The sequence below is a fragment of the Pituophis catenifer genome, unplaced genomic scaffold (assembly GCF_029215685.1).
Source record: "Pituophis catenifer annectens isolate HBS135680 unplaced genomic scaffold, rPitCat1.0.hap2 SCAF_3, whole genome shotgun sequence".
Taxonomy (NCBI): Eukaryota; Metazoa; Chordata; class Lepidosauria; order Squamata; family Colubridae; genus Pituophis; species Pituophis catenifer.
In genome coordinates this window covers 112,444,681-112,461,701 of record NW_027256883.1, presented here as the reverse complement: position 1 = coordinate 112,461,701, position 17,021 = coordinate 112,444,681, and the positions used below count along the sequence as shown (strand labels likewise).

Sequence of the window (17,021 nt, the reverse complement as noted above, 5' to 3'; positions counted from 1 at the left end):
GAGTTAATGACTACAATGGGCAGGCTCCATTTTTGTTGTGAGTTAGGTAATTACCCAATACAGGTAATTTACCTGTATTAACATCAAGATCCATCAAATCAGGATATTTACAAGAGGTAACTGCTATTATTTTCCAGGGACAAACCTTATTTACTATATCACTGGTATAGCAGTAGAAGTCCTAAAGCCATACATGAAAGAGATAATGACTGAAATGATAACTCTTGAATGGTATTACATTCCTTTGGAGGGAAGAGTACATGCAGCCTGTGAGCAGCAATAGCACTTAGACTTATTTACCGCTTTACAGTGCTTTTACAGCCCTCTCTAAACGATTTACAGAGTCAGGATATTGCTCCCAACAATCTGGGCCCCTCATTTTACTGACCTCAGAAGGATGGAAGGCTGCGTCAACTTTGAGCCTGGTGAGATTCAAACTGCCAAATTGCAGGCAGCTGGCAGTCAGCAGAAGTAGCCTGCAGTACTGCACTCCACCTCCACTGCAGATCCATACATTCTGAAGATTACACTTAGTTCATTTCCTAAAGTATATTCTAGATTCTATCTATATGTTATACTAGCAACACTGGCATTCATTGATTTGGGAATTGTTCTAGAAGGGGATCTGGCCAGCAGCTCTTATAGAGAATTTTGCTTCCATATCACTCCTCATCTTGTAAGATCTGGAAATCCTGCATACAAATAAGGGGAGAGAATAATTTGACCATGATTTTTCCTTAACAATAGTAAGCTTGCATTCTCAGTTTGCTCCATATCACGCTGCACTGCTGCAGCCTACCTTTCCATTCTCACCATACTTTCTGAAATTCAGGACTGGTCTGACTGTCCAGTAGCTCCCTGTCTGAGAATGAAGATTCTTCTTTTGCATTGTACTTTCCCTCCCTTTTTCCCTCCCCTTTGGCAACATAAATTTCTAGGCAGCACAGTCTCCCACCTTCTCATCTAGAGCTGCTTTCTACAGTTCAGACAACACAATGAGTGATGAAAAAAGGTCTCGGAGCTCTTCTAGGGAGAAGCATGGGAGAAGCAGAGAGAAGTCATCTCCAGGGAACAAAAAAGAGAAGATGGCACACAGACAGAAAACCAGCAAAGAGAGGCAGCAATCCAATCAGAAGAAACTGAAAAAGGACACCAAAAGCACCCTTCAAGCAGGCAACCAAATCCATACTTCCACAGTGGTTGATGTGGATGATGTGGTGTCATTTGATGAAGAAATGGAGGTGATGGCATTGCTTGAAAGCGAGAAGCAGGAGGAAGGTAAGGGAAGAAATGGGGCACAACACCAGTATATCATCCCCTGGACAGGTCCATCTCCTGAAGAGAGCCCAGTTTAAGATATCCTAGATCTACAATCCTTAAAGTCAACACTATCTCTTATGAGGAAAAAGGAATGAAGACAAGCAAACCAATCTGGATTGTTAAAATCCAGGAATCATTGGAAGACAGCAAGGAATTAAATGTCTACCTCTTGCATGTTTTCTGATCTGGTAGACATACCCTGTAAGTCATGTTTAATTAAAGACAGCAGGATGATATAAATACATTGAATTTATCTGTCCTGTCCCTTGCAGATAGCAACCAGCTCTGGGTAGTGGCAAAATGCAAAAGAACCAAATTCTGTAATATATCATGAGAATTTAACAAGGGAAGAGATCTTGTAATCACTTCCTAGTTGCTTTGCTTTTTAAGACAACATGACCAAAAGAAATCAACAAAATTGTTACAAAGTTATTAAGATGAGCATGCTCAAAGCAAACAGTTTACTGGGAAAATACAAAAGCTACCTAGAAGTGTTAATAGTTAGCCTCCCAGGGGCAAATATTAGTGCAGTATACAGCACAAGCAGAAATTCTGAACAGTAGTTTCAGTGAATGGGTAATTTAGTGTGTGTTTAAAATGGGGCATGTATGAAGGGTTCAGACTTTAAATTTGACTCAAATTCAAGTGATAGTCATTTGATCTGTGATATGTTTCTTCCATTGAGAAAACTTGGTGCAAAGCTTCAGGTTGGTAGATCTCCACATCTATTTTATTTTTTCTTCTATTATCTTTTTCTTAGAAACCTCAGGAAATTAGACATCAGTGAGACCTAGCTATTAGATATTCACTAGAGTTCAGAAGAAACCTAATAATTAGGTTATTGGTGTTTTCTGACTTTGGTTGTATTTCTGCAGATGTTTCAATATTAAGGTAGGTAACATCATCAGCATGTGTAAGAGTGTGGTTTGCTGGTTGTTTATCTGTCTCCCTCTGTGTTACCAATCTGGGTTGGTTTTAAATGGTATGAAAATAGGATTTACCTATATGTTAAGGGTTGATTTGTTAGAAGGCCAAGCTTCCAGGTCATTCCGAATTATTTAATATCAACAGGTTCCCTGTTGAAATTGTGGTTGAATTTTTTTTTTTGTGCCTAATGAAGGACCTAGGTTAAGTAGATTGAGTCCTGATAACCTGCTGTTGGTTTCTGTTTTCCAAAATGAATTTGGCTTAGCAGAGCAATAAACAAGTGCTTATCTATATCAAAATTACACTCTGAAGAATCTATAAGCAAAAAAATCTCTAAAAAAAATTCTCATACCAAACCATTTCACTGGGCCTTCTAACTCAGCTTTGTTTATGATTGGAACAGTTATAATAGTTCTTTCTTAGCGCTGCTGGGGATGACAGGGTTTGAATTGGATTTCCAGTACCATATCCACAACATGGGTTCTACTGTTGCATTACAGCATTTCCTTAGATAAGGCAGTTGTGTTCTGGTTGTATTGTCAAATGATATGAAATATAGATATTTATTTTAGAGCATGGACAAGCAACAGCCAAATAATTTGATTTACAATTTTTACAGTGTACTTGCTTTTGTCAGAACATAAGAAATTGATGATGGTTGATAAAAATGGCTAAGAGGGCATCAAATGGTAGAAATGGTATATTCCTAATTTTGAGTTTGTGAAAGAGGATTCATTTGTAACTGATCAGGCTTCACCTTTGAGAAGAATAATTAAGGGGAAACCCCTTGTGAATTCTCTTTGGCTCTTTGACACAAAATTGTGCTGGTTATAGAAGGAAGAAGTGAGACTCTAGGTCTGCCTGCATGCAATCTTTATTTTTCTCATCTCTAATCTTTTCTGCTTTCCTTTTTGCTAAACTCTGATGTGCACCAAGATAAAGTTTCAGGCAAATCTTGAATGTAAGAAAGAATGAAGGAGGAGGACTTCTAAGAGTGGTATTGGCATCTAGAGACCCATTGGCTAGTTCACATTATTATGCCCATTCTTGGAACTACTATTGCATGAAGTTGCTTGTTCTTGGAAGAATTTTAGATATTTTTTTTAAATAAACAACTATATGAAGAATCTCAGGATAAAGGGCTGGGCAAAACAGAAACATTATTTTCTGCTAGAATTAAAATATATTTCTATTCCATTTTTAACAGGCTCTGTTTGATATCAGTTGAGCACCACTTAGTTTCCCCTTGGTTTTTATTAGGGTTCACTCCTTGAATCTCTATCTACTTGCACATGCATACACAAACACCCCTCAGGGCCTAAGCTTCAGAAGTTATAGTAGTCCTTCAGGGGCTGTTAGAGTTCCTTCCAAACACAAAAGGCATATAACATAAAAACAGGGTCAGTTCCACAGCCACAGTTCTCTATAACATACAGTACTTACTAGATGAAAGCTGAATGTAAAGAACAAAAGAATAATGGTGTTTGAGTGGAAGCAGCCCTAGGAACTATTGATAAATAATCATTCTTTGATTTCAGATCATAAACACAAAGTGTCCAGTTTGTAATGTTACTCCAATGTTTCTGTGTGCCGCTCATAACAGACATAATGATTGGTTTAATCCACTAGTTCTTTTTTATCTTTCCACTTGGTACTTCACCAAAGAGAAAAATATCCATCAGTCATATACTGCAGCAGGAAATAGGGCAGGTCTGACTTAGAAAGACCTTGAGAGACCCTGTCTGTCCTTTCAAGGTTCCTTGTATGCTCCTCCTCCCCATTTAATCATAAACGCAAATTACTTTTTTAGAGGGATGACAAATGGAACCGAGTAACAAGCAGCACTTCTTAATTGAAAACTTTTTATTTAAGACTTCTCTACTCCTTTATATCATTTTGAAGTTGTACTATTTTAACCAGACCAAGAAAAATTATAGAGTTAGAACAAACTAGGGCAGTCTAGCACTTTTTTGCAAGTTGCCTGGGCCGCTAAAACCATGATGGCTTCCTCTCCATTCTGTTTTAAATATTTTAAAAGTATGTAAAGTCTCTTTCAAGTCAAACTTGAATCCTTATGATTAAACGGACAAGTCCATTTAGTTTTTTGGTGCACACACACACACAAGATTATGTATTTTCACAAATGTTACATTTTCTTGACATTTCATGTGCCAAGCTGTGTTAATCTAAAAGCACACATAAATAAAAATGCTGTGTTCTTGTACAAATCTGATATACCTAATACCGCAATGATCACCCCTGCTCCAAAATATAGTGTTTATTTTAAAAATAATAAAGTCCTTACCCTGCTGACCACAAGGACAATCCAAGTAGTTTTGCTGGCAACAATGTAATGATATTATGGGAATGACCTTGGCATATAGGAGAAAGAATCGTACTGTAGACAACAGTCAGACAAGCAGCAGCTGAATCTGCAGAAGGAATGGGATGTGACAAAAGTCTCAGAAGGAACCCTCCCTAGTTTCCTGGACTGAAAAGGTGAAGGAAGAAGAAGATGTACTTTCAAGCTTGCAAGATTTTGTTAATGTAGCAATACACTAAAATTAGAATTAGTATGTCTAGATGTGCTTCTTATCTGGACTGCCTCCCAAGGTGAACAATATATGGCAAGTAGTTTCCTTGACATTTCATGTGCCACTAAGTTCATCTTTTTAGGCAGAGAATAGCAGAATGGTGTTTGAAGAGATTGACTAGGGATCAGATAGAAGGAGTAATCTCACCTCTGCTTAAAAGACCCAGAGCTCCTTTGTGATCACACCCACTACTGATCACCTGACTTTGCCTCCTATGTAATAGGTGGGGACACGTAATTGAGTTTGCATACCTTGAGACTGACATTGGGGAACAAGGAGGAAATGCTAACAGTTAAGAAAGACCCAAAATATATGTTGGAAGTTTAATCTGAATTAGAATATAGAAGAGTCCCTATTTTCATCTACAGATGAAATTTGAACATGTTATCTCAGTTCTGTTTTATCTTCTTATAGTCTCCTTTATTCCCAAAATAATGAGGGTCAGCGGGTATATATTCCATATTGATTTTTTTAAAATCTTACTTTTTCATCCAATAACAAATGCAGGTTTAAAAAAACCAGGAGAATTCTACATCTTGTATCTGTTTTTCTGCAGGCTTAAAGTCTCCAGGTTTAGGCATTTGTGAGTGGCTTCTTGTCATCCTCTCACTCCTTCTCATCATAATCACATTTCCCATTTCCATCTGGTTCTGTATGAAGGTAAGAGTATTTCTAGAGATTAAAGTTGATACATGTGAGAGACAGCAATCAGTAAAGTGCATGCATCAGACAAATTCCTTGTGTATTCAATCACACTTAGCCAATAATTATTCTATTCTATTCTATTCTATTCTATTCTATTCTATTCTATTCTATTCTATTCTATTCTATTCTATTCCTTTACTCTACTCTACTCTACTCTACTCTACTCTACTCTACTCTACTCTACTCTACTTTACTCTACTCTACTCTACTCTACTCTACTCTACTCTACTCTACTCTGTTCTTTCTCTAACTGATAAAAGAAATTGGCCATCTGTTATTTAATATCACCAAAACACTGAGAACATCCTGTAGCATCCAGAGCAAATCACATGATGCTAAAATGTCAATTTCATCACATGAATGCCATGTGAAGTGGAGTTCCTTAGGGCAGGGGTTCCCTGCGGCTCACTACTGGGCCATGGCCCATTTGGAACTGGGATGCGCGAGTTTTGAGCTGGTGCATGTGCTCGCAGCTCTACTTATGTGAATGGTGGGCCGGTGCACACGCATGCAGCTCTACTTGCACAAGGGGTGGGCCAGTTCCCCTCTCCTCCTCCATTGCCAAGTCATAAAGGCTGGGGACTGCTGCCATAAACCGTTAAAACAGAAAAAAGTACAAGGCTGATTCCTCTCATCATTTTACATTTCCTCCACTTGGCATTGAGCAATCTATTAAAATCTTTCTGGAGCTAAATTTTTGCACTATTTGCTTCCTTTTTTTTTTCTTCCTCCCAAATTCTGTTACTCATCTCCAGTTTTTTATGACAGATTGTACGAGAATATGAGAGAGCTGTTTTATTCCGATTTGGTCATATTCTTCATGGAAGGCCAAGAGGGCCTGGTAAGTATACAAAGATTCTTAGATTTTTGCATGACCACAAGTTAAATATAACACTATTTTCTATGACATCTATATAGACTGATCTATTGGGGTCACTGATATTGTAAGAGAAGGTACCAGTGTCAATCTTGTTGAGAAACAATAGCACAACTAGGGTTGTGCTAAAATACATAGCGGACATCACGTGAAGAAATCACCTTGCTAGTTCTCATTGTTGAATTATGTAATCAATAGGGTAGTAAATAAAATGGTATAATATTGGCAACTTCATTTGTGATACTGTAAAAACTAAAACCAATTTCATTACCATGGGGTGATCTCTATGTTTTTTTCTATACTACTTGAATTGAGAGGGAGATAGTTTAAGATAGTTGCACACACACCACTTTAAATACTAACAGTTTCCAAATGGATATTTGTTACACATTTATTACATATAGATTTACAGATATCTTGGAGGTATAGAACTCTATCCTTTCCTGTAAAGTGCAGAGCAATGAGATGGCAGAAAAACCTTGCCTTTTTGCTGCCATCTGTAGTCACCTGGATTTTTGCAGACAGCAAACATATTACAATAAAATTGTAAAACAAATTCTTATTGTTTCCATTAATGTTTTTGCCATCTGCTACATAAACTCTTTCCCCATTTTGTTAGAAGGGTTTGCATTCTTTATTATCACTTTAGATTATTTTGCCAGATTTTTTGCTCTGCTGGGAAGAAAAGAAAACCTTGTATCTTTCTAGATGCTATAAAAAGTTTTGCCGACCTTTCCTTGGAATTACAGAATACATTTCTGTGGAGTTTCAGTTACTGTGATTTTAAATAACTTCTCTGTAGTTTTTCTTAATCCCCTTATTTTTAAAAAAAGTTTTCCTTTTTGTAATTACATGTGATGGTATTATACTCCATGGTAAGTATCTTCCAGGTAGTCCTTGTTTATGAATGATAATTGGGACCAGAATTCCTGTGCTAACTGATATGCTAAATACAACAGCACCACGGTCACTTATCTCTTTTTGGCTTAATTACACATTTCACACTAAATCTGCCAATCTATGTAGTGCTACATCAGCAACAGGTAGAAATTCTGAGAATTTTTCCTAGGCATACTGATCAGCTGAAAATGCAAGAAACAAAATGAGAGGATGTCTCAAGGACTTCAGCATGGAGTAAAAGAAATTTAGAAACTGACAGAAATATATTAAAATGTTAAGGCAAAAGATGTGATGGCCACTACTCCAATCCACCATTGTTTCTGTTCAAGATTTTTAAAACATTTCATAAACTTTCAGAAATTATTTGACAAAGATTTCAGCGGGACAAAAAGATTACAGTCATTTCTGCAAACCAAACCATTCCCAGGACATGGTAAAATAGGTTACTGGAAAATCTAAGAATCATGCAAATAACCTCTGGTTAAATAAGTAAATCATGACTTATTTAACTCAGTTTTTTGAATCTGCATGGCAAACATAATCTAACAAGTACTAGATTCCCACAACACATTTGTGGTTATATGGTTGATAGTTTCTGTAGTATAAACATAGACAGCAAAACCTAGGAACCTTAACTCAAGTCAAATTGTGATAATAATAACTCCTGAACCTAATTTTTATCTTTGATTTCTTGTAAGATTTGTTATAAAATGGTTACTGGGAGATTAACTCTCCTTTTCGATCACTAGGCATGGAATCAGAAGATTAGAGCAAGCCTTTTAATTTTGGCTGCAACAACTTTTTATCCCTTTTTAGTTTTTCCATAAATGCATAAATATTTTTTTAACACTTGAGAGAAAATGATTCAAATCTCCATCAGGTCACTATTACTTTTATTAAAAGGGAAGGTGTGCATGGTCACTATAAAGAAAACTGTGATAGCAACCTAAATGGCCACTATTTCTCAATATGAGTTGACCTTAATTTGTTAGTCATTTGATGTTGGGTCAGATACACACATGCACATAAATACATGCATGGTTAGAATGCACCTGATGATCAGCCAATAATTTTTCTATATGTAAAGTCCCAATATGATAACTTGATAAAATGAGCATCAAAAAGGGGGCTCTTAATTCCTATCATGTAACTTCTATGCTGTTCTGTTTCTCCTAAAAGGCTTGTTTTTTCTCCTTCCCTGTCTGGATACTTACCACAAAATAGACATTCGTCTCAAAACTTTAGAGATTCCTTTATGTGAGGTAAGTGAGTTTAATTATAGCTTACTCATGCTTTTCTAGCTCATCTGCTGGAGAAAATCATATGGATTAATGAAGAAATGAGACAGTTGCCAAGCAGACACACTATAGAAATAAGTTACATAGATTCTCCATTCAGAAGGGTTTTCATGCTTTATAGCAAGTTACATAGATTCTCTATTGATTACACTTTTTGATGACATTTGGCAAGCCAGGATATGGTACTGTAACCATCTTGATTTCTCAACAGTTTTGAGTACCTTCTATCATGGTATCTTTATGGACAGACTGGGGGGGATTAAGAATGGGTAGCATTATATTGCAATGGTTCTCCTTCCCTAGTGGTCAGTTCCAGTCAATGTTAACAGAGAAAGAGAGGTTGTGTCCACACCTCCTTTCTTGTTGAGTGTCCATGCTCCTGCCTCTGCTTTTTAATATCTACATGAAATTGCTGGGTGATGTTTGGGTCTGATATCATCTATATGCAGGTGATACTCAATTGTACATGTCAACCTTTGCTTGTCCAGTGTCAATGTCCTAACCCAATGCCTGGATATTGTTCAGGTCTGGATGGAGAGCCTTAGCTTCAGTCCTGAGAAGACTAAATGGATGGGCCCCTGGATCTCTTTTTTTCACCTTTGGTCTTAGATGGGATGGCACTTCTCCATTTGAGACCAGTGCATAACTTGGGAACCATCATAGTCTCACAACTACCGCTCCAAGACCAGGTGGCAGCTTTGGCTAGGATGATCTTTGCACAGGTCCATTTTGTGTGCTTTATTCCTAGAATGGGAAGCTCTTCAGACTGTCACTTATGTTTTGGTTGCCTCATAATGGAATGTTGCAATTTGACTGCTCTTGAAGACCACCTGAAAGCTACAGTTAGTCCAAAAATGCTACAGTGTTGGCCACACTTGATACACCCATGTGCATTAATGATTCGCAACCTGCATTGGTTGCTAGTCTGCTTCTGGGTGCAATTCAAGATACTGATTGTCACCTGTAAGTGCTTTCATGGCATAGGACCTGGTTCTTTGAGGGACCACCTGTTTCCATGATTCTGCCTGACCAGTGAGATTCAACTCTTATCCTACAAGAGTTTGACAAATCTTTGAAAATGTGTCTGGGCTCCCTGGCCTGGAACTAGGTGGTTTGTTGAGACCATGATGAGTTTTTTGTAAGGTAATTTGTGTTTTGAGGAAAATGTTATTTTCCTCAATTATTTTCCACTGTTTTAATTGTAAAATACTCAGAGTAATATGATTCTGAATTCTAGCAAATCAATCCATTGTTGGCAGTCAAAAGTTTACAGCTGATACCTCAATTGTAAAATGAACTAATTACATAAATTTAAGAAACTTTGTCATAGTTGTGCCTTGCCACTTCTCCATACAAAAACACATGCCACACAGATGTTATTAATCTATCTTGTGAGATTCCTATAATCTTTACCAGCCCAGATACTACAATAATAACATTGCCCAATTTTTGAATGTCCTGGATTTCCAATTTCTTTCCAGTGACTGACAAAATTACTACCATACCCGTTCTTCATCTTATTACATTGAATATTGCACGTAATGCCTTCTATTTATTGTAGGTGATCACCAATGATATGGCTGTTTTAGAATTAAATACTATCTGCTACTATCGAATGGAGAATGTTACTCTGCTGATGACCACCCTCGCTAATCGTTCTAATGCAGTTCAGATGCTGGTACAGACTATCACAAAGCGCTTGCTGGCACATTGGACTTTCACTGACATTCTGATGGAGAGAAAGAACATCAGCCAGGAGATAAAGGTGAGCAAAATGAGGATTTTGTGATAACACTGCATGATAGGCAAAACCATCATAAATATTAACATTGTAATCAGTGAATTGGCATTAATAAAATAATACTCCCCTGTTATTGGTCAGTTTCTCTTTCTTAAAAGATATTTCAAAAGATGCGAATTTGTAAGAATTGCATTGCTAAGCTGGTCCAATACGGTATACAGTATATTCAATCCAGCTTTTGTTTTCAATACGTGCCAAGCTAGATACAAAAAATAGGCCAATAATTGTTTGTTTTATGTTTTATGTTTTATTTGATTTATATACCGCCCTACTCCCGAAGGACTCAGGGCGGTGAACAGCCAGACAATAAAATAACATAGATACAAAAAATTTAAAAACCAGATAAAATCAGATTAAATCATTTTGGCCCAGACAAATTAAAACACCCCAATAATTTAAAAACAAATTAAAATTTACATATTTAAAAAGGGAAGAGATTAGGCCAAGCCCGCCTGATGGAATAAAAAGGTCTTCACAGCGCGGCGGAAGGTGCGCAGATCTGGGATCCTCCGTATCTCTGGGGGGAGCCCATTCCAGATGGTAGGTGCCCCCACAGAGAAGGCTCTCCCCCTAGGGGTCGCCAGCCGACATTGTTTGGCTGACGGCACCCGGAGGAGTCCCTCTCTATGAGAGCGTACTGGTCGGTGGGAGGCTATTGGTGGTAGTAGGCGGTCCCGTAAATAACCAGGCCCTAAGCCATGGAGCGCTTTAAAGGTGGTAACCAAAACCTTGAAGCGCACCCGGAAGACCACCGGGAGCCAGTGCAGCTCGCGCAGGAGAGGTGTTACATGGGAGCGCCATGTCGCTCCCATTACCACCCGCGCGGCCGCACTCTGCGCCAGTTGGAGCCTCCGGGTGCTCCTCAAGGGGAGCCCCATGTAGAGAGCATTACAATAGTCCAGGCGGGAGGTGACGAGGGCATGAGTGACCGTGCGTAACGAGTCCCGATCCAGAAAGGGACGCAACTGGCGAATCAGGCGAACCTGATGAAAAATCCTCCTGGTCACGGCCGTCAAGTGCTCTTCTAAAGACAGCCGTGAATCCAGGAGGACGCCCAAGTTGCGAGCCCTCTCCGTGGGGGCCAATGATTCGCCCCCAATAGTCAGTGATGGCATCAACTGACTATATCGGGACGTCGGAAACCACAGCCACTCGGTCTTGGATGGGTTGAGCCTGAGCCTGTTCCTCCCCATCCAGATCCGTACGGCCTCCAGGCACCGGGACATCACTTCAAGGGCATCGTTGGGGTGATCCGGGGTTGTGGGCTTTTACTTTGAATAATTTTTCCACCTCATTCATCTTCTTTTTTCTTTTTATGCAGGTGGCCGTGGATGCCATCACCTGTCAGTGGGGGATCAAAGTGGAGCTGACAGAAATGTAGGTATGAAATCCGGACACTGTAAAACCAAAAAAAAAAAAAAACATCCAAATATCAGGACAGGAAAAGAATGAAAACTTTAACTGTTAGGTATAATTTGTAACTTTCCATTCAAGTATTACATATTCTTTCTATGTTGGCCTATAATTAATAGTTATGCTTATGCCAGTCCATGAAGAAATATAAAATCCATTGTTAGATTGATTTTATTAGGATCAACAAAAATGACATAATGGTTTGTCTGAGAGTTGCATTTTCCAGAATCTTCATTAGGCAAGAGGTTACAAAAACCCACAATCTTTGAGCATGATGGAAACAGACAGGAATATTATAATTATTACTGGTAATACTTCCATTGACAGTCAGTCTGCCTTCATATTTATCCTGGCTTTGAATTGCAGACCTCATAGCTGAAACACCTATCCTTAGTTATAGATTTCCTGGCTTTTTCTCCATCCTGTTTTTTTATTATTTTTGATAACATTGTCTCCAATGAAGAGTGCTGGAGAACTCCAAAGCCTGCATACCCTTTTGTGCTATTTTACTTGTTCCTTGCTATATTGTGAGTCTAGGCATAAACTAATTCTAGATGAATCTTCATTGTATAGTGTTTATGAGTACAAGCAACAATATAAGAACTGATGCTTGTAACAAGTGTTTAAGATACCAAGTGTTTCTGCAATATTGAAAATGTTATGCAAGTGTTTAAGGTTTTCTTTGATTAAACTTGATTTTAAAAAAGGACTGCAAGTTTGTTGCAATCTGTTTTCAATCTCTGTGCACTGACATCTCCATCCCGAATGGAAGGTGAATGGCCAGAAAAGCTACAACTAGCAACTTTGACTAGAGATAAGATACTCAGAATACTAGGATCACCCCTTGACCAAGATTGATTGAATGAATGAATGAACTAGTCAGTAAAGGCATCTTATATTAATTAGTTTTATTTTCCCTTCCTGTTGTCTATGCAAACTGGAAGTGGCTTTCAGCCTTTCCAAGTGTCTCTGTAGCAGAGTTTCTCAACTTCAGCAACTTTAAGATATACAGACTTCAACTCCCAGAATTTCCCAACCAGCCAACCAGCCAGGCTGGCCAACCAGAAGTGCACAGAACGTAAGGTTGAGAAATACTGTTCTGGAGTATGGTTGAAGATGCTGAAGAGTTGTGTTTTTTTACAGTAAAATCATGAGAGAGAATAGGTCAGGGGTGAAATCTAAAATTTTTCTCTACCGGTTTTGTGGGCGTGGCTTGGTGGGGGGGTGTCCTGTGACTGAGTGGGCGTGGCCAACTCGATGTCACTCACAGTCACGCCCACTCAGTCCCAAGACCCCCTTCCACCAAGCCACGCCCACAGAACCCGGTAGGAAAACTTTTTAAATTTCTTTCTCCTGTGGCTCCGCCCACCCGCCTAATTCCCCGGACTCCTACTGCTCACCTTTCTCCCGCAGCTGGCTGTCAGGGAAGGCAAGCACCCAAAAGGTACCAGAGTAGCTCACTCTCCTTCCTGAATGAGCCGCTCTGGTCCATGCGCCGGCGGCGCAAGTGCACACCGTTTATTTAATTCAGCGGCAGGTTGGGTGTACGCTTGTGCAGCCGGCGCGTGGACTAGAGTGGTTCATTCAAGGAGAGTGAGCGACTCCGGTACCTTTCGGGCACTTGCCTTCCCTGACAGCCAGCTGCGAGAGAAAGGTGAGCAGTAGGAGTCCAGGGAATGGTGCATTCCCCGAGTCCGGGCAATGGGGAGGGTGGGCGGGTGGGCGGAGCCTCCAGCTGCCATTGCTACCGGTTCTCCGAACCACCGGCCATCATCGCTACCTACTCGCCCGAGCTGGTCCGAACCGGGAGCATTTCACCCCTGGAATAGGTGCTCCTTATGTGACAGATATCTAAACTGAAGCAAATAAATCAGTGAAGAAACAGCAGTAGTTCCTTCCAAGTGTTTCCCTGACAAAATGACTTGTGAGCATAAGTATCTAAAAAACCCCAATGCAGACTTGAATTATGTCAACAGAGGCAGTGCAACCAGTTCATAGGAATTAAAGTGCCATTAGATTCTGTACAGGTTAGATTGCACTTGAAGAAGAACAATGTCCAAACAGCATGTACTTACCTTTTTAGAAGATTGGCAAACTAAACTATGGGAATATGCCTGAGGGTCAAAAATAACTTCCTATGTAAAAAATGTCTAATGTAAAATTTAAATTAACTTGGAAACCATTCATGGATTATAACTCTATATTTGGACTCATGCTCTGCCCTAACTCTAACACTTCCAAAATGCTTTGGCCTTGATTTATTTCTGTGGAGTTGCCATGCATGTAAATAGTGATGCCATGGCAGCCATACAAAAGAGGGATTTTTTTTTTAAAAGGCATTTGTTTGTGTCAAATGCATAGAGGAGGCAAAAGGGAGCAAGAGTAATGAATTCAAGGCCTTGCAAGTCTGTTTTCAACTCTGAAAGAGAATAAGACCACCCTTGGTCCCCTGTCCTCAGCTTTTTCAAAATGAGATCATAGTGAATGAGATCATAGGACAGAACTTCCAAAGACTGACCAGAGACACTTTGGAGACAGAGGGTATGACAAATCTCAGTCGAATTGCATTTGAGCTTTGGAGATATGGCATAAAGTGATTGGAGCATATGTCTGTGAGGGTCCCATAAAATTCAAAAAATGGTGGTCCTTTGGGGTATATGCCAAAAAAGATAAGTAGGAGAATGTGAAGATATCAGCTCTCCATGATGATAGCCTTCTTAATCTAACTGGGAATAATGGTGGGGATATAGTCCCGAGTAGCCATGTAGATAACACAGCTTTTGCAATTGTGGTCAAACCTCCCTATACAGAGTTCATTGAGAGAGAGTCTGGACTGTGGTTAGTCAGAACAAAAGAAATAAAAAGACAGCGTAGATACAACACCAGTTTCTTTATTAATGAATAAAAATTTATCTTTGAAGCAAATTTGTATCTGTAAATAATACAGGATTGGTCTCTTATGAGAATGGATCTCACTTCTAAACTTGACAGAAGTCAAAACAAATTATCCATGGATCAACCCAGGATAGGCAGGCTATTTCTAGAACCCCAACCCCAACCTGATTCCTTAAGTAGGCAATGTGGTTAAGAAATCAGTTTGCATGGTATGGAGCAGGGGTGAAATCTAAAATTTGTTACTACCGGTTCTGTGGGTGTGGCTTGGTGGGGGGGGGGGCTAATGTGACTGGGTGGGCATGGCCAACTTTTTTTTTTTTACTTTTAAAAGCATTTTTTCTACAACCTTAAGAGGTTGCAGAAAAAAAATGCTTTTAGAAGCTTCTGACGATCAGGCAAGTCAGCTGGGATCGCCAGAGGCTTTTAAAGGCATTTTTTTCCCTATAACCTCTTCGGCCAAAGGAGTTGCAGAAAAAAATGCTTTGAAAAGCCTCTGATGATCCCAGCTGAGCCGTGCGATCATCAGAGGCTTTTTTTTTTTTTACTTTTAAAAGCATTCTTTTGGCCGAAGAGGTTGTAGAAAAAATGCTTTTAAAAGTAAAAAAACCAGCCTCTGATGATCACGCAGCTCAGCTGGGCATGGGGGGGGGCAGGGATTTTTGCTACCGGTTCTCCAAACCACCCACTGCCATCACTACCGGATCGGGTGATCCGGTCCAAACCGGGAGCATTTCACCCCTGGTATGGAGATAATAGCAACTCCAAATGAGCTGACTTATAGGCACCTGGGACAAACATTCAACTAGTATACCAGCCCAAGATTTGTCTCAGCAGTAAAAAGCTGAATTAAGTTGGTGTAATTAGATCATGACATGAAAAAAATAGTAACCAAAAATACATATATTCTCAAGATGTCAAGCGTCTTCTATTGTTTCTAAGCCTGGAGAGTAGCCTTTCTTTCAGTTTCCTATTTTTATTTCAGTAAAGACATTCGGCTGCCAGCTGAGCTCCAGGTGTCACTATCTGCACAAGCAGAAGCCCAGCGTCATGCTAAAGTAAGGGTAAGTCAGCAGTACATTTTTATTACAGGAGATCGGGGGGGGGGGAATGCTTTTCTTCTGATGGCATTGGATTCAGGGGGAATGGCAGGGCAGAGGAAAAGAAACCTGAGGAAAAGAATGGAGAGTGTTAGTGACCTCCCATACACTAGTCTCCATGATCCATAGCTTACTTTCCAATTTCAGATAACTATGAACCTTACAGCTTTTCATAACTTGTAAGACAGCACATTCTGTCCTGCTTCCTCTCCCTACTCTTTTGTGTGAATTTGCACAAAGTGCTTGCACAAAGTACTATTATTTTGCTATGAAACAAGAAAAATATGCAGCACAATAAATTCTCTGCATCCAAAGGAATAGAAATTAACTTGTAAATTACTGAAGGAGAAATTAAAAAAGAATCTGTGCTGTGTGTAGGAACATTGGTTAAGATATTTTTTATTGAACACTGGACAAAATTGGGACTAAGCTAAATATCGCAGATGATTCTTGGACAAAGTAATACAGCATCATACAATATAGAGGGCAGAGCATACTTTTTCTTTCTAATTTAGGCTATCTCAGTGATATGGTTATAGAAATAACAGATTCAATTCTCAAATGGCCTTTGTGTTGTAGGTGATCACTGCTGAAGGTGAAAAAGCTGCTTCTGAATCTCTGAAGATAGCAGCTGAGACATTGTCCCATACTCCAGCTGCTATCCAGCTCCGTTACCTTCATACTCTGCAGAACTTGTCTTCTGAAAAACCTCCAACCCTTTTTCTGTCTTTACCCTTTGACCCCCTGAGCCTTTCAGTTGCAGTAAATCAAACATCCCCTGGCTACAACTCTTCAGATTGTGACAATAATCCAGAAACTTCCAAGGGCAAGGACTCCCCCATGTTATAGAAATTGTAGAATTCAAAAGATCATGATTTCAAGCTGTAGTTGATACAATTCACCACATAATTGGCAACTAAATCTTTTGCTTAAAATTCAAATAGTAATAGAAATCAAATAAAAAGTTAACAAACTCAGATCTCAGGATACAAATGACAAGAGTGTTGTAAATCCTGACATATGAATTTACCTCCGAGACTCATGTATTTGACTAAAATATATGCATCATTAAAAAAAATAGTTGTATGTTTGTAAAATCTATTACATTTATTTATTTTTAAATTGTATCATTATTACTAAGAACCATTCTTAGCAATCACAGACTTTTTCCAGGATGATCTATTCTCAGCCTGG

The 17,021-nt window shown here is 39.2% G+C and overlaps 1 protein-coding gene across 1 annotated transcript; it reads left to right on the top strand.

The window, feature by feature from the left end:
* Positions 1-995: 995 nt before the first annotated feature.
* NPHS2 (NPHS2 stomatin family member, podocin) lies at positions 996-16,676 on the top strand. Its single transcript, XM_070939254.1, has 8 exons — positions 996-1,278; positions 5,398-5,501; positions 6,315-6,387; positions 8,503-8,585; positions 10,183-10,386; positions 11,744-11,799; positions 15,713-15,791; positions 16,407-16,676. Exons 1-8 carry the CDS (start codon positions 996-998, stop codon positions 16,674-16,676), a joined length of 1,152 nt encoding a protein of 383 aa, XP_070795355.1.
* The last annotated feature ends 345 nt before the right edge of the window (positions 16,677-17,021 follow it).